Raw genomic sequence first — 21,283 nt, 5'->3', positions numbered from 1 at the left:
CCATCAAAGGTGCCCACCTTGGGACCCCCCTCACCCTCCCCATCCCAGGAGGGTCCAACAGCTCAGCACCAAGAGTCTCCCATCACCCCAAAGCCACAATCCCAAGAGCTTCACAACATGCTGAGAAAGGCAGAAAATGCAAAAACTGAGTCCATCCCTGCTCCCAACTTACATTTAAAGGCTTTAGGTGAGGTTTCGCTAGTCTGAATCTTTGGGGCAAGCATGCGTTTGCCAAAAACCTGAGCATCAAAACTTGCATAATCGAAGGTGACCTTGGAGTACTTCTCCAGCTCCTTGGCCAAGTTGGCCCGGGGGGTTGCTGGGACCATGTTGGGCCTGTAGCTTCCATACTGAGGGATCTCCAGTTGCTTCACAAAGCACATAGGCCTGAGGATGAAACAAAAAACAGCAATTATTTCTTTTTTTCCTTGATGAGGTGACTCTTGAGAGGAGACCAGACACAATGGGGGCACAGCTGCACCTTCTTCCTAAAGACTTCCTGAGAACGAGGAGGCAGTGACAGCCCTTTTGCTCTCCCTCAGCAAGTCTGCATCTGATTTGGAACTCACAGACTACAGTTTTATTTTTCTATCCTTTTCTATCTTCTTTTTGTCCCCCCTCTTTTTAAGTAAAACATCAAGTTGTCAACCTCATCCAGCACAATGTTCTTGCAGGCTGTCATGGTGTGGCAGCATTTTCCAGAAGAGAACAAACTTGGGCAATAACTCCCTCATGGGACCCATGACACAGGGTGGCACACAAAGGCATGAGGACCCCAGTTCAGCTCGGCTCCCTGCTGCAGGTTCATTGCAGAGGCACCAGGGCCTCTCCCCTGCCTCAGCCCCTCCTCGAGACCCACTGCTACAGGGCTGCCTATCATGAATCAATTTGTCTTGCATATAAATTGTATATAAATGGCCCATTGTTATTCTCCTTCCCGTGACCTCTTTCCACCAGAGAGTCCTTGGAGCGGGAGCTCCTTGGAGCATGGATCATCCTCGTGATGCGCTCAGAGTGCTCTGCGCGGGCTCCGCTGCAAATAAATAAGTAATGGCTCTAAATGGCCTTTCCAAAGTAGCGAGAGCTGGAGCACCAGGGTGCTCAGCAGTCCTGGGGAGCAAATAAATAAATGAATCAGAGCTCAATGCCTTTGTGGGAGGGCTGCTCTGGGCTCGCGCCGTGGTTTTTATCCTGCTCTCGTTGCAAAATAACCAACCATATTCCAATCCATCTGTAGCCTCATGAATCACATCAGCTACGGAAGCCAGCATCTATCAGGGACATCCTTAATGGGAGACAGCTCTTTCTCCCGGGAAGAGAGAGATGGGCAAAGTATCAAAATTAATGTGACTGGTTTGGAAACGAGCGGCAGGTTCCTCTCCTCTGAAACCTGTGGGCTAAGGAAGAAAAGCAGGTGGACTTTAATGCACAACTGCCATGGAGTGATTTGTGTGTAGCCTAAATCTCCTCCTCCTCCTCCTACCCCCTCCCCGAGCCCACCCTTCTTATAATGCTGATATAATAACCAGCCCTCACTGGCAGTATGTGCTGCAGAGCAATCGGCACAAGTGCCTTCTGCTGCACTGCTAAAACCCTTTGGCCTGTAGCCTCAGCATTAATTGATGCTACAGAAGCAATTCATTGTCCTCAATGCTCTCCCTGGGATCATCAATTAAATATATCCCCACCTTGGCGAGACCTATGATCATAATCACAGGACTCAGCAGTATCAAGATACAGCTGGAGCCGTGGCTGCTCTTCCTGGGAGCGTGGCAGGGCACAGAGGGCTGGGGCAGCGTGGGGACATGGAGCTGAGCCTTCCTGTCCCCCTTACCTGAGTATCCGGTCAGAATTGGAGCTGGTCTTTGCAGGATCACCAGACTGGGTTTGTTGCTTTTCATGTGATTTGGCTAATTTCTCAGCAGCAGCAATGGGGCACCCAGATAAACTGTGGGAGTTGGTTGGGGTTTTTTTTTTGAAGGAGAAGAAAAAGAGAGAAGGAAACCAAGCATGAGGAATGAGCACAAAAACCTTCATTTCATGGACCCAGAGCTACACTGAGCCTGTGAGAAAAGTGTTTGCTTCCTCCACACTGAACAAGTTCTATAAACAAGACAAATTCACCCTGCACCTCATCAACACAGAATCATGGAATGATATAGAATGGTTTGGGTTGGAAAGGACCTTAAATCTCAACTCATTCCAACCCCCCTGCCATGAACAGGAACACCTTCCACTATCCCAGGTTGCTTGCAGCCCCATCCAACCCAGCCCTGAACACTTCCAGGGATGGAGCAACCTGTGCCAGAGCCTCACCACTCTCACAGGGAAAAATTTCTTCCAATCTAACCCTGTCCTCTGTCACTTTGAGGCCATTCCCCCATCCTGCCACCCCGTGCCTGTGTAAGAAGAAGCCAAAGCCGGTACCTCCTGTGCGTGTTGCGGTTGCTGTTGACATGACCCTGTCCTGTGCACCCGGGCGTGGGGCACTTCAACACGTTCTCATGCATCGCCAGGACTTCGGAGCAAGAAGGGGAAGGGGAGAAGGGAAGGGAAAGAAAAACAACTTAATAAAAATCAGAGAGGAAAAAAAGAAAAAGAGAAAATCATCAAGCCTTGTACGCTGGTTTCCTAGAAATCAGGGAATGTGAAATGCTGTAATTAGAGTTTGCAGAGGGAAAAATAAAGGATTTACAAGGCAGCAGTGCCCAGGTCAGCACTAGGTTAGCATCTCTGCACACAGCCTCCCCATTTTCTGATTGCAATCCAGTTTCCCCCATCCAGCCCCTCCTCCCCACCCCTGTTTTGGAACCAGGTCTCCAGTTTCAGGTAGTTTTAAGTGATTGAAGTTGTAGCTCTGCTTTTATCCTTAGGACTAGTCTTTGTTTGATTTTTTTTATTTTTAATCTTCAGGATTATTGCTTCCTGCAGTGCTGACCTTAAAAGTAAAGAAAATAATTTGATCTGCAAGCTTTTGTAAAGCCCACAGCTTGTGTTATTATTTATTAATATTTTTGCTTGGATTCCAGCCTGTGAAGATAACTGTACTTTCTCCTTGTTTCTTCCAGTTCTGTGTTTATGTCAGGTCTGCAACCTTTGAAATTACTGATAAGGAAGGGATCCTCTTTCTTTTGGTCTATTATGCCATTATCGTAAACATACAACATTGATTTTTATGTATCTATACAGGGAAAGCTATTTAGGATGCTGGTAGAGAGGTGGAAACACAGTCTCTCTCTGTGCATATGTATATACAAAAATCTGTTATGAGGATGATAAATATTTTCTGTAGAATAGGTGAATATTGGTGTAGCAGTTTGGGAATTTTGTAGTGATTAGGGCACAGGAGACTCAGCAATCCTGCACATCCTAAATCACTCATCACTCCTTTTCTGCATGGCAACACATTTGGTCAGCAAAGAAGAATAATATCCCTTTTTTCCCAACATGATGTCCCAAGTAGGGAAAAATACGTGACTTCCAGTGTAAAGATGGGAACTGCTTAACACACCTCTGGACATGGGCAGGCATTTTTAAAGTCCCTCTTTGATTTTCAGAGAAGGGATCTCATTCTCCACAGGATGGTGCTAAAAATCCTTTAAGAAGGACAGGACTTCCAAGTAAATCCCCATAATGTTTCCTGTGATTAGTGATAACACTTTGGTGGATAACAGCATCCAGGATCAACTTGGAAAAGCACCATCCCACGCCAAAAACTCTTGTTATACTCCAAGGAATAACATCAGACTTGGTCTAGGGACTCCGTCATGAAATTCATATCATTTGAGAAATTCCCCCAAGAAAATTAGGCCCCAGACTAACTGAAGCAGTCCTTGGTATCCCACCATGTACTCACTCTCGGGGGGGATCCTGTCTTTGTGCGGACAACCGGAGAGGCTGCGATGGTGGGGGTAAAGTCCCGTGACGTGTCCAGTCCCATCGCAGCCAGGAGTTGGACATTTGATTTCTCGCTTCTCGGGTCTTGAGGGATCTAAGGATTGTGGGGAAAGGGCAGAGGGAAGCAGGTTAGTGGATTTGGAGGCAAAGAAGTGGAAAGTGCTGAAGATGCTTCTCACCACCCTTCAAGTCAAGCAGGGGGAAACCTTTGGGTTTGGAGGGTTTTTTCCTGGAGTTGAAAGTGTAACACTGGAATTTTCAAAAATTGAAATCAGTAAAGTGATTTTAGGAACTGACAGAGCTCAGGGCATGGAGACACTCACAGCTACTGAGCAGGCAGCCTGGCTCAGAGCTAGGGGATGCTGAAGCCCCTGCCCTCATGATTCTGTGGCTAGACTCCTACTACTACTTTAAAACCCACTTTGATTTTAAACCAGCCCTTCTTCTCAGGCTGAAATTTTCAACTGACAATTTAGCCAAGCAATTTCTTTACACAGAGGGAGGAACCCTCATGACAGTGTAGAGGACACCATCATTTTATGCATTCACTGTTGACCTCAAGGATGTCCCCATCCCTTTGGGCATTGAGGATTCGTGGTTGAATTCGCCCTGTGGGCTGTGAACTCCCCCCACATCAGCCTGGTAGTCCATGCTGAGCAGACAAGTTCAGCTCTTCCACCAGGGATGGGAAGGAGGGAGATACACAAAGGTTTGTCCTGTACCTTTGCCATAGTAGCTCTTCCGGATGCTGTCCAGCGGTTTGTTCTGTTTGTCCTCCACCTGGAAGTGCTTCACGTGCTCTCCTGGCAGCCGGCTGGGCTCCCGCACGATTTTCACCTGCTCGGCTTTCAGGGCAATGGCTTGTTCCAGCAGCCCCAGGTTGCCCCTGGTCATCATGTCATACATCTCCGACTCATCAGTCACTGCTGATTTCTGGGAGCGGGCATCGTCGTCCTTGTCATCATCTGACCGGACCTCCACGATGACGGAGTACTCAGGCTTGGGGCTGAACTGCCCCTCACAGTGGCTTTTCTGGGGGTCCTGAGAAGTGTGAGGAGCTTCCTCGCAGATCACTTCAGGAGCCATCTCCTCCTCCTCTTCCTCCTCCTCTTCTTCCTCTTCCTCCTCCTCCTCTTCATCCTCTTCCTCCTCTTCCTCCTCCTCATCATCCTCTTCATCATCATCCTCCTCATCCTCTTCTTCTGCTTCAGCCTTTTCCAGTTTGCAGGACTCCTCTCCGTTCGTCTCGTCCCGGGGCTCCGGACACAACTCGCTGCTGCGCTCGCTGGTGACTTCGATGACCTCCTCCGCGTCCTCCGTCTGGATGATGATCTCCTTGTCGCACTCTTCCTCCACCAACTCCTCTCCTGCATCCTCATGGACCAAATGCACGACGTTGGACGCCGGCTTGGAGCCCTGCAGCTCCGCTTCGGGCAGCTGCCCTTCGATGGCAAGGGTTTCCTCTGCTATTTGGCCTAAGTTTAGGAGAGAGTTGGCGATTATTTCTTGGTAGCTGCTGTAGTTGGCCTTGCTGGGCCCAGATGTATTTGTTGCTGTGTTTTGTCCATAGTGGGTTGATTTTGCTGGGCTTCTCTCTGAAGGGGGGAAAGAAGGAATAAAGAAAGAAAGGGAAAAGAAACAAAAGATGGAAAAGAACAAAAAAAAAAGTGAGGAAATGAGAAAAGGAGGAAAAGAAGACAGGAGTAAAAGAGAAAAGGAGGGGGAAGAGAAAAAAAGAGGGAATCAAAAAGGAGGCAAAGTAAGTAATTATATAAACTCATAAAATACAACTTTGTTGTGCTTAAACTTAATTGAAACTAGAGCCTGGAAGTTCCACCTCTGGAGCATTCTAATTTATTGAATTTGGGGATGGCAGGCGGAAGGTGGATTTCCACATAAGACTCCGATGCTCCGTCTGCCCACTGCCACCCCAATGTCAGTGCTCCCCAGGCCAGGGCTCCAACCAGTGAGCAAGGCAGTGTCAAGACCCCAGCTGAAAATCCATGTCCTTCTCCCTGTCCTTTTCCTGCCATTCCTCTGCTCTTGGATAGTGGCCAGATCTGTCCAGGGAGGAAGATCCTGCTCAGCCCCTCTTGGCACCTGTGTGGGACCCTGGCTGTCTTCCCCACCACACAGCAAGCTCCTCTGTTCTTTCCATGGGTCCTTCCCTAGGGAGCATCCCTAAAGGAAAAGCTCTCATTTTTAAAACACTGGAGGCACTGTGCTTTCTCAGCTTGACCAGAGCATTGCCATTCTCTTCTACCCAACAATGGGTCCCCCGGTAATTGAGGGACCTATCCTGTACATAATTCAGAGGAGCTATAACTCCTGGCTGTTAACACTTCTGCCCTTTCTTCATCTGCAGAACACAGTTCTGCAATCAATAATGATAAAGCACCTTCTGCTGCCTCGGGGCTGCGGGTCTCCTCCTGCTCCATCGCCTCTGCCTCGTCCTCCTCCAGCATCCCCTCCGACTCATCGGAGCCCGACTCCTCCTTGGCCTCGGCCTCCTCGCTGCCATCGCTATCGACGTTGTAGCCTTCATCCAAGGCCAGTTTGAGCGGATGGGATTTCCTCTTGGACACCAGATGTTCGGCCTCAGCATCCTGAAGTTTCCTCTTCTTGGCTAGAGGGCAGCTTTGTAAACTGCAGATGGAATCAAGGAGCAGAGAGGAGGCATTGCTGAATGAGAAAGGCCTGGCTACCTCTCAATCCAACCAGTTAGGCAAAAGTAAATAGGACAATACAAAAATACTACCAAAAAGTCATCCAGCACCCCAGATTTGTAGCTAATTTAACCTCTGTGGCTGTATGTGCTCTGAGACCTTGACTTGGTGCAACTACATCCACTTTTTTTTCCAGAAATCAGCACCCAAATGCTGGGATGTGGCATCCCAGGACTAATGTTGGTGATGGGCACCATGAAACCAGGCACAGGATGCAAAACCAGCCTCTGGGACGCATCCACCAACTGCTCCAATTTCATTATTCATGAGGTGATGAAAACCCTCAGTTAAAGCTTGCAAAACCTCCAAGGCAGCCAATGTGTTCTCATTTGCCTTCTCCATCCATAGAGGCACCAGGTAGACCAAAATCTCTGCCCATCAGCAGCTCCCACCAACCCCAGACAGCTGAGTCAGACACTTCTGGCCAAGTTTGGGTCTACAGGAAGGCTGCTATGAGTCTGGAGAAGCAGATCCACCTGGGATCCCTTAGGGACTGATGGAGAGCCAGAGACAAAAAGATTTGCGGCACACAAGTTGGGTTGCTGCTCTGAACCAGACTTTCTCCAGTGAACACCTGTGTTTGGCTCTGTTGCTCACATTTTTCCATCCCCACTACCTCCAACCCCACCTCACCTTCTGTGTCTCGCATACTTCCCACGGATGTGTCCTGAGCCATTACAGCCTGGGGTTGGACAGCTTGGGAGGAAAACAAACAACCGTCAGGAACAGCAAGAGGACTCAAAGAATTATTTAGGATTGTATAATCCACAGTCAAACAGGTCCTGTGCCCAAGGAAGAAGCTAACTGCAAACAGGAAGTTAATTTCCTTCAAATGCTTCAGTTTGTCCCTTTGAATTCCAAGGGAGGAGGGCAGGAGAGCAGCCTTGCAGTTTGCTAAAATCTAATGAAATTACTCACCCCAGTTAATTAGATGAACAGTTTGCTATAGTTTTATGAGTATGTTTAATTAAAGATTTGCATGTGTGAGAGCAAGCTTTTGAAGGCAGACAGCTACTGCACTCTGCCTCCCCGCTGCTACTCTCCAGTTTTTCTTTTTCTCAGGAGGAAAACATGGGATTTTCCCTTGTTTGGTGGCTTGTCAGGGAACTGGGGCCACTTACAGTAAGAAACGTGTGTGTTTTGGGGAAGAGCAACTGGGACTTTATCAAGGAGCTTTTAGCCAGACACATTGCATGCAGATCCCCAGGACTAAAATCCTCAAAACCTCACTTTTGGGGGAAGAGATGGGATTTAGATGACTAGATGTCCCAAATCCCTGCAATTTTTTCTTGCTGCTGTGCAGAAGAGAATGAGTTAAAGGCTTGCAGGGAGCTCTGAGCCCGCTCACAGCCACTGCTGCCTTCACTTGAGCATCCCTGCACGGGACCACGCGCCTCCCCTGCAGGGGTAATTAGTCCCAGCTTCAGGAGCTGTAAGGGCTCCAGATAAGAAGCATTAAAGCAAACATTTTCTGGCAAAACCAGATTATGGCATTGATTATAGGATGCCCAAGTGACTTGCCTGATGTCTGAGGAATTCTGGAGTCATGTAGGATTAATAACCTCATTTAGCACAGTATCACCCTCAGCCTGGGAAGCTGGAAGCGCTAATGAAATCTCTTGATGACAGTGCAAAGGGAGAAGGCATTGCCAGCCCAGAGGGGATCTCGCCAGGCTGTTATTCTCAGAGTAAAAGACATGGGACAACATTAAATAGCATCAAGTGCCAAGTCAGGCTTTAGGGACTCCAATTCTGCTCTCAGCAGAGCTCAGCCTTTGAAGAAAGCTGAGGACATGGAGGGTCTGGCTGCACTAATGGGTGCAGCAGCTCTGGGAGCACTGGTGGGTTATTAATGGTTCAACTCTCTAGGATACAAGTCAGATATTTGTGTTCAAAAATTATAATTCAACCCAAAACCAGGGCAGGACAGTGCTGCTGAGCTGTCAGGATAGAGGGAATCCTTCCTTCAGGGAGACTGACTGGCTTTAGGTTGGCAAAGCAAATGCTGAGAGGGCAATTGGTGGCACCACATCCCCTAAGAGGACACAGTGCTCTGGGGAGGTGGAAGCTGCACCTCCTGGCTCCTCCAGATAAGTCCCCCCTTCCTGCTGTCCCCTTTGCTTGTGACCTGGCTTGAACCCGTGATGCTGCACATCCTCTAGTGCCATCTCTTGTGGCATGGCTCCCAGCTCTTCTGGCATCCACACACAGCTCCAGCCCCACCACACCTGGGGTCTGGCCTGACAGCACGGTGTCCCTTCTCCAGCAGGACACTCGAGGTCATAGAGAACAAGGTCTCATCCCACTAACATGTGCAATTGGAAGAGGGAGCTTCCCTCTTTGCTGCTTATGATCTAAAAGTCTATTTAATTTTAATTGCCCTCAGGCCTGACTGAGGCAGCTCTGTCCCAAGCAGCCCCAGCCACATTTTCAATGACTGCACACCAAAAGACAGAGCAGTGTTTATGTCACCAGTGACTTGTCTGAAAAAGGCCTTATTCAATGGCAAACAGGAGCAGCTCTGATGATGTTACAGGCTTTTATAAGTTTCCCTGTATCAATAAATGCAGATTACCCAACACCCCATTTTTAATGTGGTTTAATGAAGCCTGCAAAAAAAAGTATATAGGAAAGAGACAAGTGGTTCAGCATCGAGGTTTGCAAAGCAGGTGTCGATTCGGGATGTTTCTGGCTTCACTTTGTTGATTTAATGCCTTTAAAAAGCACCAGCACAAAGGTGATGCTCTACATGCTCTGGGCCAGGCTTCCCCTCCCCACTCTCCGTTGGGGACTTTTCGTGTATTTTGGCAGGAGTCCCGAAAGAGGAAACGGGCTTCGAGGTCTATTAAAGCTGCTCTCCATCCCTCAAGAGCCACCACACCGAACAGCTCTCCCCCTCTCCGCTGCCTTCATCTGCTTGACAAAAGGACTTCTTATTGTTATGCAGACGATGCCCTGCTTCCAATTAGTCGATTAATCGTCCAGTTATTCAGGCAATTAGGTGACAGCTGCAGAGATGGCTTTGTGGAGCACTCTGTCCTGCCCCTTAGATATGTCACCTGCTCCAATTACCACCTCCACTCAAGTGTTCAGCAATAAAAGTTGGAGAAGGGGCATGCCCAGTGCTGGTTCCTCCCGGCTCTCCAGAGTAATCCTCCAGAGTGGAGGAGCAAAATGCTCTAAAATTGGGTTGGTTTAGGTCCAATTACTCTTTGACACACGCGGGAGGCTGCAGGGAGAGGCAGCCCCTGCTCTTAGTGCCTGTTCAGGTTAAAGGCTCCTACCTCTGGCATAAGCCCCTGTGCCAAGTTTAGTGGGAGCTTGCAGGTGGGGGAGGCTGTTACATCTAATGAGAAGCTCTGGAGGGCTGCACAGGCTCTGCTCCTGCTCTTTTGGCTGCTGCTGTTGGCATCCCAGCACTGCTAAATGAGTGACAACAGGAGTTTGGTGACTGAACAGAGGACGGGGGGGCTGAAGGAGCATCCAGCACCAGAAGTGACATGACAAATATGTGGAAAAAACCTCTGGTTAGTAGGATGGTGTCCCCAGTGATCCTGAAATACAAACCGCTGCAGTTTATTTCTTTAACTCTTGTGATTCCCCTGATGTGTTGTCTACTGGTACCCTGAGGACTTGGACACAACCACCAATAGAAGCCCCCCAGCAAGACCCCATTAGTCCTATGGGTTTGCTCCCCTCACCCAGGTTTCCCAGCTGAGGGGCTTCTCTCAAGCCAGTCCCACCATGTGCCCCCCCATCCCTCCCATGGCCGAGGAGGAGCAGGGTCCTTACCTCACCTCCTGGCCGATGAGCTCCGTGGGCACTGGGCAAAGGGCAGGATGCAGCAATGGAAACAAACACAAAGTCAGAAACAAACCAGAGGTGCCCAGACCCCAAGACCAAAGCTCTCCTGCCAGCAGCTGGGTCTCTATTTCCTCCCCGGACATCCCATTTGGAAAAGAAAGAGCCAATTTATTCTGCTGTCCTTTGTTGCATGCCAGCCTGTAGCAAATTATAATCGTGCCTTGTAAATCCTCACGCCTGTGCTGATTTTCAAGGAGGTGAGTGCACACTGGCAGCATCAGGGACTACCTCTGTTCTTTGAATCCGTGATGACTTTGAAGTCGATGGAACTATTCTGACATGCATGCATGTAACTCAAACACTTCTAAAAAAAGACTGAGTTTTCTAATGCCTTCATCTCTCTTTTTTGCCCTTTAAAGCTGCTCATCAGTTTTTTCTTTCACAGTTCACAACTGTTTTCCTGCAAAGGACACATTCACTTCTATAAGACCAGCATTTTTCTTCTCTCCCTGTCCCATCAGACTGATGCAGGTGTCCCTGCCAGTGCTCAGACATATGGTGGGGATTTGTTACTTGGGATGTGGGGTAAACAAGAGTTTGTAGGATTTTTAGGGATTACTCCCCACTTGTGAATAAGAGGGCTTCTCACTGCTCACAAGAAGAATATACAACAACCTCACATCACAGCTGAAACCTTACATCCAGCCAGGAATCCAAATAATCAAGAGGAGAAAAAAAAAAAAAAATCCCTCAGCACAAGTCTAAATTTGCCCAGGCTAAAAACCATAACACGTTTGCTCAATTTGTTTGAGCTAATTGGGTTTCCTGGGATCCAGCTCCCAGTGGGATGACTCACAAGCTTCAACAAACTGGAGGCAGTGACGAGTCCCAGGGTGCAGGCAATAAATTACCTTTTCACATCGAGAAACCCAGATTCAAGTGTGGAAAAGGCAGGGTGTGAGAAAATAAATAGAATCAGGGCTCTCTCATTTGCAACCTGAATGAGCACCTTTGTGTATGTGCAACAAAGCAATGAAATCCAAATATACAAGCTCAGTTCAACACAGCTGGCAACATCTGGGTTTGGTTTTGTTTTTAAAAGGTGCAGATGCTGTAAAGCGCAAGGAGGAAGGAAGGTGAGGACAAAAGGAAGGTGGCCCAGCCCAGCTGCAGGATGAAGCTACAGTCCCTGCAGCCATCACACCTTTCCAACCCTGTTGGTTCCTCACTTCCAGCCACCTTTGTCACTCGTCACATCTACAGCCACAAAAATGAACCAAAAAATAGAGACGCTGGTCTGTAACCATCACCCATGGCTATGGGACTACCTGAGGTGACACCCTGGGCTCTATCAGAGCCTCTCGCTTCTCCCGGAGAGAAAACATGCACAGAATTTCAGTTCTTTTTTGTTGTTGTTGTTGTTGCTTTTGGTTTTGTTTCTAATCCGGAAATAAATCACAATCAATCTTTGCATTAACCAGTTGTTTGTCCTCCCATCCCTGCTGGGTCACGGCCCATTTGCTTCTCCAGCATGAGCTACTTCTGCCAGGCACTCTCAGATGTGTGACTTCAAAGCCGCTGGCAGAATGAGCCTGATGAAAGCCCTGGGAGCTGATCTGAAGCTCCAGTGATTGCCATCCCCTACAGCAAAGCAGGCACAGGGGCTTTTTTTCCTTATTTGCTTGTTATTTTCCTTCTGCTGAGTGTAGAGGATGAGGGTTAAGTATCATAAAGACTTATGAAGTTTTGTGGGTGGGACTTTTGCAGGTTTTTTTAGACAAATTTCAGTGTGGTTAGGGCAGGGGTCATGAGCATAACTTGAAGAGTTAAGCCTGGACTTGGAAAACCAAAGCCTATTTGGAACAAGGAAAGTGCAGGGAGCTGAGGTCTGCACAGCCCAGTGCTCCCACTCACCTCGGATAGACTTGGATCGTGTGCGTGCTCTCTTATCATCATTTTCTAAACTCATCTGCAACAGAAATAAAAAAATCATTACTGAAAGTTAACCAGAAAATCATCATTAAAGGACAAGCTCGTATGTGGTTGTCACTTTGTGGGTGGCTGACAAAGCTTTCCCGTGTTGTTGAGATGGAAACTTCTTACCTTAATGCTGTTGTTCAACCCACAGTGCGCAGACTTAGCAATTTTAAATTAATTTCCACATCCTGGGACACAGGAAGGACTTTGTCTGTTGAGTAGCACAGAGGGACAATCATCCACATGTGCTGGCTGTATATGAGATAGCCCTTATTATAGACAGAGCTGATTTCTCTGGATTTACAGCAGAGAACTGCTGTGAGCACCTGGGTGGAATGCCAACACAGAATCAGAAATCTCCAAGTATGTGTATGAGCTGATCTTCTGCCTGAAAAGAGCAATTTTTCACAAGTGCCCTAAAGAACAACCTCTCCTCTCTGCCTAAATTTGCCACAAAGATGACTGCATCTAAATAACTCACAACATGGACATCAAACACGAGGTCTGCAGGGAACACAGGCATGAATAAGTAACATCGGGGACTTCAAAGTTCTAGGTATTAATTAAACATCACCACATGCCACAAGGTATCAGAAGTCTGAAGTGCAGTCACCTCTGGGGTACAGCACCTTTGAAACCAGGCAGTGCCTGGAGGTGGGAGCAGGAAAGCAGGGACCTCCATGGCATGGCTGGAATGATACAAATGGGATTTCATAAAGTTGTCAAAGGAGCTGCTGAAGTGGTCAAAGAACTGTTTTCCATCTCACCCTTGACACAGGTGCTCTCTCTGCAGGCAGGAGTGTTTGGCAGTAAATGCCAAGGGGGAATGGCAAGATGAGGGTGTTAGCAGGGAAGGGGATCAGAGCCTCCCATGTTGGGAAGACAATTTGGGTTTTACTGCAGCATTACCATGTGGGGCATTCCTCCAGAGATTACAAGGAGAGAAAAAAAGAGATGAAAGAACCATTTACAAGTGTGATGTGACATAAAAAAAACAACTCTTTGGAATACCCTCTACAGGCCCAGTTAGAGAAGGAACAAACCAGCTCCTGTATCATTCCTAAATGAGGAGTTTCCATGGCTCCAGCACCCCTGTGGAGCAGGGACACCACCTCTACTCTCTGGTCCAGGGGCAGGAAGGGACATGCACATAGAGCATGTGCTGCTCCACTGGCAGTAGGGATGGTGCAGGTAGGGTATGTGCTGCTGAATCCCTACACGCGCCCTAGAAACATCTTGAGGAATGCTACTCGCAGTTCCCAGCAGAAGAACCAGGGCTCTTCACCCTAAAAAGAGGCACTGCTTGGTGCTTTCCCTGAGGTTTGGGAGCAGCAAAGAGGGAAGGAAGCTTTTGGATTAGGCAGGGAGAGGGGACCAAGGTCTCCTTGGCGCATAACAGCTAAAAACCCCTCAGAGGAGGGATGAAGTTTTCCCCAGGCGCCTCTCTCCTTCTCACTGCCACCTTCCACAAATGCACTGTTAACGTGCAATGATTTGTTAGATGGGGGGGTTGGAGAAGAAAGAAGAAAAAAAAAAATAAGAGTGGGGGGGGGTGTGAGTGGAATCAAAACCTGGAGTAATTTATGCATCCTGTCAGCATTCAGCTCATGGCACGGCAGTGTTGTGCTCCACGTTTATTACAATCTTCCCAATAACACAGCAGACAATTACTATAATTTGTATTTTTAAAGCCCCAGTTCCCTGCGGACCAATGGCTCCCATTTAAAGTGTGGAGAGGAGCAGGTGTCACAGGGACTTCATTACATTTATGAGCCTTCCAACGCCGGCGTGCGCTGAGCTCGCTCCCTAATGCCGCCGCACGCCACCAACGCAATGGCACCTTGGATCGCTGGGAGCCTCCAACCAACAGGAATGTCACAGAGGGCTTTTCCTTTCTTTTCTCTCTCTCTTTTATTCCTGTTTTGCCTATTCTCACAGGGAATTGGTGTGTGTTGGGGTGGTGACCTAGCAATATGGGTTTCAAAGGGGCAGAGGAGGTCAGGCTGTGGGAAGGGCAATGGGCAGTGCCTGTGAGGGGCCAGGACCCACGCAGACAGCATGAAAAAGCAAAGCAAAATTTCATTTTTCTTAGCCAGACAGGTGGGATGAGCTCAAGCTGCTTATCTATAAATAGAGGAGATCCCATTTCAGGTCACATTTGTCTTTGGGAGTTAAATATCATGTGAGCTGGCATGCAGGCTCCTCACTACACTGAAGCACCTCAGAGCAATTCCTCCCATTGCCTCCCATTCCTCTTTGAAGCCAGGATCTAACACCCTGGGAAGGCAGGAGCAGATTCAGTCACCACAGGGACAAAGGGGACAGGAGCCACCTGAGGCAGGGATAGACCCACAGAGTCACAGAATTCTCAGGGCTGGAAGGGACATCTGGTGACCCAACCTTGCTAAGGACCAAAGAATGGAAAAGCCAAATAGGCTGCCTTGTTTGGCCTATTCTACAAAAAAAAAAAAAAAAAAAAAAAAAAAAGCGCCAAAAACAACAACAGCAACAACAAACCAAAACAACCCAACTCCAAATTCCTAGATTACTGGGAGTTTTCTCCATAGAGAAGACCTCATTACTTGTTTAGAGACCCTGACACAGCCTCACTGCTGTGTATTTATAATGTTTCACTAACATCACTGTTGGGATGGGGTGAGCTCTGTGCTCCCAGACTCTGTTTTCTACCATCAAGCTACTTTTTTTAGTTCAAACCAACATCAGGATCATCCTCAAAAATCCGCATTTCCCTCCAAAGTGCAGAAACACCAGGAATAGGATCCACTTCGGAGCTCAGCCCCTGCTCCTCCCAGGCAACCTAAACAACTGGCAGAGCCCTGACTGTGCTTCTGGAGACTCCGTGATATCAGGCTCGGATGCAGGAAGGTTACATGAAACCATTGTCCTTTATTGTTGCCTTCTCAGCCAGAAGCCCTCTAGACAGATCGTTTTAATGTGAAATTTCAGGTCACACAGTGCATGTTTGCAGTCCTGGAGACCGACAGGCTATTTTCATTAGGTCTCTCTCTTGTTCACATAACAGCCAGGCTGAGGAGCTGTCTGGATTTCAGTCTTATTGCTTTAACTCTGAATGAAAACAAAGCAGCCCAAAAGGAAACCTGCAAATAAATTATTGCTGCCAGATGCCAGTCACAAACACATTAGTCTGGCTGGAAAAGACAGAGGTTTATTCCACACCTCCTCACCTTATCAATGGGTTATCTCTAAGATTAAATTAAAGTCAGCATCTCCCAAGTTTCCTAGCCCAACACTACAGGAAAGGACCCTGTTCTGGGTCTCAGGGTACTCCCTTCAGGATCCAGATCAGTGGTAGTCAGGGTAACCTTGGGAACGTGACTTCATCTCTATGTTTCCCTTTTCCCCCTCTTTTCTCTCTAAAAGTAAGAAATGTCCCCTACCCTGTTTACCCTGCACTAAGGAGCTCCCTGACATGAACAGAATACAAGTTATAATGAAAATTTGTCAATGCTGCAGACTGAAATCAATGATGTTCAGAAAGATAAACTTGAAAAAGAGTTTAACCCAAGCACAGTGTGAATTTTAACAGCCAGAGTCTACAGTCCAGGTCTTGTTCTGCTGCCAAGTCAGCAATACAGCACAGATCTGAAATTTCATTTTATGGAGTACCTACAGGGTTGACATTTTCTTCTTCCTTCTTGTCTTAATACACATTTCCTTTCCACTGGAAGCCCGAGGAACGTAACAGAACACAAACCCACTGGGAGTCCAGCACGTGCTGATGCCCAGGTGTGCCTGGGCTTCGACAGCTCTATGCAAATCTGCCATTAAAGGCCCTGCTGAAATTCCCCCCGGTCAGCAGTAATACTTTATATGTATTCAAGAGCACCACGGAGCTCAGAGAAAATAAACATGCTGAAAAACCCTTCAGCTGGACAAAGGGAGGTGAGGATTCAGCAGGAATATTTATTTTATACTGAAAGCAGCAGAGCTTCCATCAGTGCTTATTTGTAGATGTATCAAAATGCCAATTGCAAGAAGCAGCATCTGAGCTTTAGAGGGACAGACAGACACACACGGCCTCTATTTTTAGTTTTAAACCCCCCCCCCAACTTATATTTGCCTAGCAGCAGAAAGAAAATGCCAGAAGAAATGACATTTTTTCCTACAGAATTATTGTAAAGGGGTATTCTGCTTGGTCCTTCCCCTCTTGAAGATCCAAAGAGTCCCTGCTTTAGTTCCTCTAGGGAAAAGGCAGCAAAACTGCCTCTCAGTGAGGATGGGTTTGAAGTCCTATCCTGATTTCTCCTCCCTTTTGTTTCTTATGAGGAATTCCTCCTTTGCTGTTGCAGGCTGAACACAGGTGGAGAGACCTGGATCTGGCTCTCCAAATTTCTCCCCTTTCCTCTCTATAAAGTGCCATGACATCTTTTTTCATTGCAGAGAATGAGGAGGACTTTGTCCTGCTGGACCTTCTCTAGCTGTGAATTTTTTAAATAAATAAAAAAAGGGTGATGGAGGAAGAAATACTCTTGATCAACAGTGTACCTCTACTTTTAAAAAAAGGCTCAATAGTAGCTCCCAGCTGCTATTTTATAACCACACTCTGAGATTAGGAGGATTTTTTTTCCCTCTTCTTCCTTTAGGGTCTTCCTAGCTGTTTGATTTAAATCCCCCTGACGTTCCACCTATTGTAAGTCCTGCTCTCAGCTGAATAAGCTCTCCTCTGCCTTTTGCTCTGACTGCTTCCAGGAAAGGACACCCTGCACGGTGTTCCCGGGCTCAGAGTCGGGGAAGGGGGATGATTTTGCCTTGACATGTCGAGATGCAAACCCACAGCATGTACCCACCTCAAACCTGACACTCCAGCTGTGTCACAAACATACTCCTGAAGCTGTGCTGTCACTTTGCATTTGCAGAAAGAGTCCAGCCCCCCCAGTATCACCCAGCGCTGCGAGTGAAGCGCTTCCCGAGCGCTGCTGCTCCGCCGCGATGGCAGCAGCATCCTCCGCACTCGAGGGAAGCGGAGCAGAAAAGCTGCTCCTGAGCATCACGTCTGACACAGGCGCATCTGCACCGCTGCCTCCACAGCGCTGGCAGCCCAGCACTGGGCTGGCTGATTTCAGAGGCTGTGGTTGGAGTTGACACACACCTTCCTCTCGACTCTTGGGAAGTGCTACAGCACGCAAACCCAATGCCAGCGAGACCTAAGTGGCTCCGTACGTGCCAACAGCTCTCATGCCAGAAGAGGAGGGGTAGGGAAGAGGGGGGGGGAAACTGTAGTTCTTCAATCTAATTGTTTTCCAGCTCTGTGATAAGCCAGCTGCCTTTTCCATGAGATTATCCTTGGGTGGCACAGTGTGAGGGGATTGCTGAGATTCATCTCTGCGAAAGGGATGGCAGGGATGGATTCTGGTGTCCCCACCACCATCCACCCTACCTGTCCTGACAGCAGTCAGCCCTCACCAACAACCTGTCTGCTATTCAGCTGCCTCCCAGCTAGATCCCAATGGCACAGGAAAATAGAGATTTGGGAGGCAAAGGTTCATTTCGCCACCAGACACCGTGGTCCAGGATGAGCGCTGGCAGCAGCGTCTGGGCTCAGCTGGCTCCATGCAGAGATCAGCTCTCCCCAGCACTTGCAGAGATCTCATTTCAAACCTGTCATGGGAAATTTTATCCCATGCCTGGACTTCTTTAGAGGCAAAAATAAATAAGTAAATGTGCCCCACATCCCATTGTCCTTCACCACTGCGCATCCTGTGGGTTACGAGCTGTGACTGGCATGAAAAACTACATTTAAATACAATATATATTTATGAGCACACAGAAAAGTGCAAGCATGTGCACACAATGCAGATCCAAAGGTTAGAGAGTGATCAGGACCTCTCCCCCTGTGAGGGAAGAGGGCTGCACACTCGCACAATATCCAGGCTCCCTTCAGACTCCCCCTCCCCATCCCCTCCTGTCACCCCTGAGCCAGGCACTCAGATAAAACATGGATAAGCAGAGCTGAGGATTGCAAGGAATGGTTAATATTCGTGATGTGCTTGTTAGAGACAGAGCACCAGATGAGCGCCAGGTACTGGGAATGTTACCTTTTGTAATCATTACTTTATTAACATACGACAATCTTATTAAACCTAACCTAAGTGCTTATTTGGCAGGTTCAATAGAAAAGCCTTAATTGAGCTCATTTTAAATATAGCAACAACTGCTTACTCTGCTTTCTAAGAAGGTGCGAGCTTTCCTGGTGACACCTGCGTGCAGCTGACAGCTTGTTAGTGAAGAAGGATGTTTTTAAGTGTGGATTTTTGCTGGTTTGGAGTTTTTCCCAGGGTTTGGTTTATCTAGGGATACAGGAAGAGTTGGTAACATCAGTCACCTAAGGAAGCTTCCTCATCACCCAGGTGGGTCCATCCACTCACTGGAGGCGGTGCCTGACTACCGAGAGGCCAAAATAGGACAGGAAGCACCACTTGTGCAGTGAACAGCCCAGTTCTCTCCTTAATTAAAGCTTCCTAATCTGCTGGCAGTGAATCTGCCGGGAGGTTTGACAGCCCTAGTTGTACCTCTTTCATCAGCCACAGCTGCAGCAGTAAATAAGTGGCTGTGTTGAGCCCCAGGAGCTGTCCAGGGTCCCGGTGGGGATGAATGACTCGCTTGTCCCCTCCAAAGGCGCCACAGCTTCACCTGGTGTTCAAGGGGCTCCTTCCGACCAGCCGGCGCCTTGGAGAAAGGGCCTATTTTAACAGGCCTGGGGGTGACCTAAATACCCAGATCTGAGCCAGCCTTGAAGGATGGCACCGGAGAGGAAGGCAAGGATTTAAATATCTGGACTCCAAGCCAAACTTTGACAGCTGGAAGCCCTCCCTGCCCGGATTCACTATACAGGAGGTTTGGCTGTAGCAAGGAGACAGAGATTTCCGAGTCCTGCCCATCACTTTGTGGGTACCGGAAAGGCTCCGTTCCCCCAGGAGCAGCTGGTCCAGAAGGAGCTGGAGCTCATGTGGCCCTTGTCCCATGGCCAGCTCCTGGGGTGTGGGGGTCACTGTCCTAAAAATGTCTTTGCTTGTGTACTCACCTTGATGCGTGTGCCGTGCAGGCCAGCGGCTCCCTCGCAGCTGCTGATCTTCTCTCCACAGGTCCACCTCTGATTCAGCAGCTCACCCCGAAACTCATTTTCTGGGCAAGGAAAGAGGAAAACAGGGTCAGGACCCAGAGTCAGCCCAGCCCCCCTCAGCAGCATCAATGATAGGTAGAAATGCAGTGTTTATTCCTGCTTTCTTTAATGGCCATACAGATCCTGAGGGTCTCTATGCCCCAAGCAAGACCCCAGGGTACTGTGCCAAGGCCAAGAGCCCAAACCATAAAGAATTTCCACCCTCAGCCTACCCCAAACAATGCAGCTCTGCTCAGCTTGGTCCTCAGTCAGAAAACCCACTGTTAACAGTTGAAAATAAACATGGAAAGACTGGGATAATTCAATCTTAGGGTGATGTACTTCCAAGATGGTTCTTAGGATAGGTGACTGTCAAAGTCCCCTTTATGTATTTGTCCTAAAACAGCTGTTCTGTAGTAAAGAGGGCAGCTGGGGGGACTTTTCTAGGTGTCACAGGAGAATAATTTGTGTTAGAGACTCCAAACCCTGTTTGAAGCACTTTGTTCTGGCCTGGACCTTCAGAAAAGGCTCAGGGCTTGCAGACAAAATCCAAGAGTTGCTGAAACATTATTCTGCTTTGGAGAAGCTCTGAGGAAAGGGAGTGGGGAGGCACAGATGGCCAAGCAGATGATGAAAACCAAAAAAAAAAGAGGGAAAGAAGCTAGAAATGGACAGAAGAAAGGAGAACAAAAGGGGAATGTATCAAATAAGAAGAAATAAAGATGTTTCGATAGCCCATTCATAAATCAGCACTGCCTGCCTGCTTATCTAAAGCATTTCCCTCAGCATCCCTCTCCCAACTGCACATTTTAAAACAGGAACATCCTCTATGGGATACAGTAGGGGCAGAAGCAAAGAGAGTGTTAAACTGTACGAACAATGGATCCTGAATAACCTGAAAGATAGCTTAGAAGAATTTTGAAAGGATGAGGTGTCATGAGATTCAACCACAAGGAGGAAAAATTAGCAACACGTGCAGATTCATCCTCTCTGGGCCTGTTTTCTCATGTGAGCCCAAGTAAAAGGTGAATCCTGGAAGCTGCTGTGGCTAAATCTGGCTCAAAGTGCCATCTTATCCTTGCCAAAGGCCCCATCCTGATGTCCCATGCCTTCATCCCTTTAAGCAAGAGGTGAGGAAGGACTGAGTATTGGGGCAAGGAGCCTTGGCCTGGCTGAAGGTGTGTTGGCCACAAGCTGGAAGCTCAGAGCCTTCCAGCCTGCTCCAGTCTCTCTGCCCAGCCCAGCTGGAATGGCCAAGGCAGCTCTGTCAACACTGGAATCAGATTTCCTCTATTCCATGCTGCTTAAATGCAGCTGGTCTCCAGGGAGGATCAGCTTGCACTGCTGGCTCTGCCCTTTCCACCTCCCTCTGGATCCTGGCTTCAGCAGAAACGAAGCTCACTGGTTGTGTGAAGGACATGTCTGTTAACCCCTGCCTGGGCCACCCACGAGCAGCTGTGGGATACTGCCTTAAACATGTTTTTTAGCCCATGGGAAGCAGATCCCAGAGGGAGCAGCATATTCTGGGGTCCCCTCCTGGCACTGAGGTTGGACAGTGATAGCTCAGGGCCTGCAGCACTTGCATCCACACCCCCTTGGAAAATTACTGAGATGCTCAGCTGGTCTGATGGATCAATCCCAAAGGAAACCACCAGCTTTCCCCCACCACCTCCCTCCCCAGTGCCATTCACCCAGGCAAGGCTGGAGCACACACAGTCTTAGGCTGCTGTTCCCCATC

General features: G+C 48.3%; 1 protein-coding gene across 7 annotated transcripts in view; it reads right to left on the bottom strand.

Moving 5' to 3' along the window:
- MYT1 (myelin transcription factor 1) overlaps positions 1-21,283 on the bottom strand; it is a 64,491-nt gene that overhangs the window by 22,546 nt on the left and 20,662 nt on the right. For all 7 annotated transcript variants that reach the window (XM_068207875.1, XM_068207876.1, XM_068207874.1 and 4 more), the window contains 10 exons: positions 19,468-19,568; positions 12,342-12,396; positions 10,416-10,446; positions 7,257-7,319; positions 6,296-6,543; positions 4,620-5,492; positions 3,857-3,991; positions 2,428-2,518; positions 1,835-1,948; positions 173-387 (listed from right to left, as the gene is read on the bottom strand). In XM_068207875.1, coding sequence (XP_068063976.1) covers positions 173-387; positions 1,835-1,948; positions 2,428-2,518; positions 3,857-3,991; positions 4,620-5,492; positions 6,296-6,543; positions 7,257-7,319; positions 10,416-10,446; positions 12,342-12,396; positions 19,468-19,568 — 1,926 coding nt within the window. The remainder of the gene's footprint in view (positions 1-172; positions 388-1,834; positions 1,949-2,427; positions 2,519-3,856; positions 3,992-4,619; positions 5,493-6,295; positions 6,544-7,256; positions 7,320-10,415; positions 10,447-12,341; positions 12,397-19,467; positions 19,569-21,283) is intronic.

The sequence above is a fragment of the Anomalospiza imberbis genome, chromosome 17 (genome assembly GCF_031753505.1).
Source record: "Anomalospiza imberbis isolate Cuckoo-Finch-1a 21T00152 chromosome 17, ASM3175350v1, whole genome shotgun sequence".
NCBI lineage: Eukaryota > Metazoa > Chordata > Aves > Passeriformes > Viduidae > Anomalospiza > Anomalospiza imberbis.
Note: the sequence above shows the minus strand (reverse complement) of the source record. Positions and strands in the feature narration are given on the sequence as shown.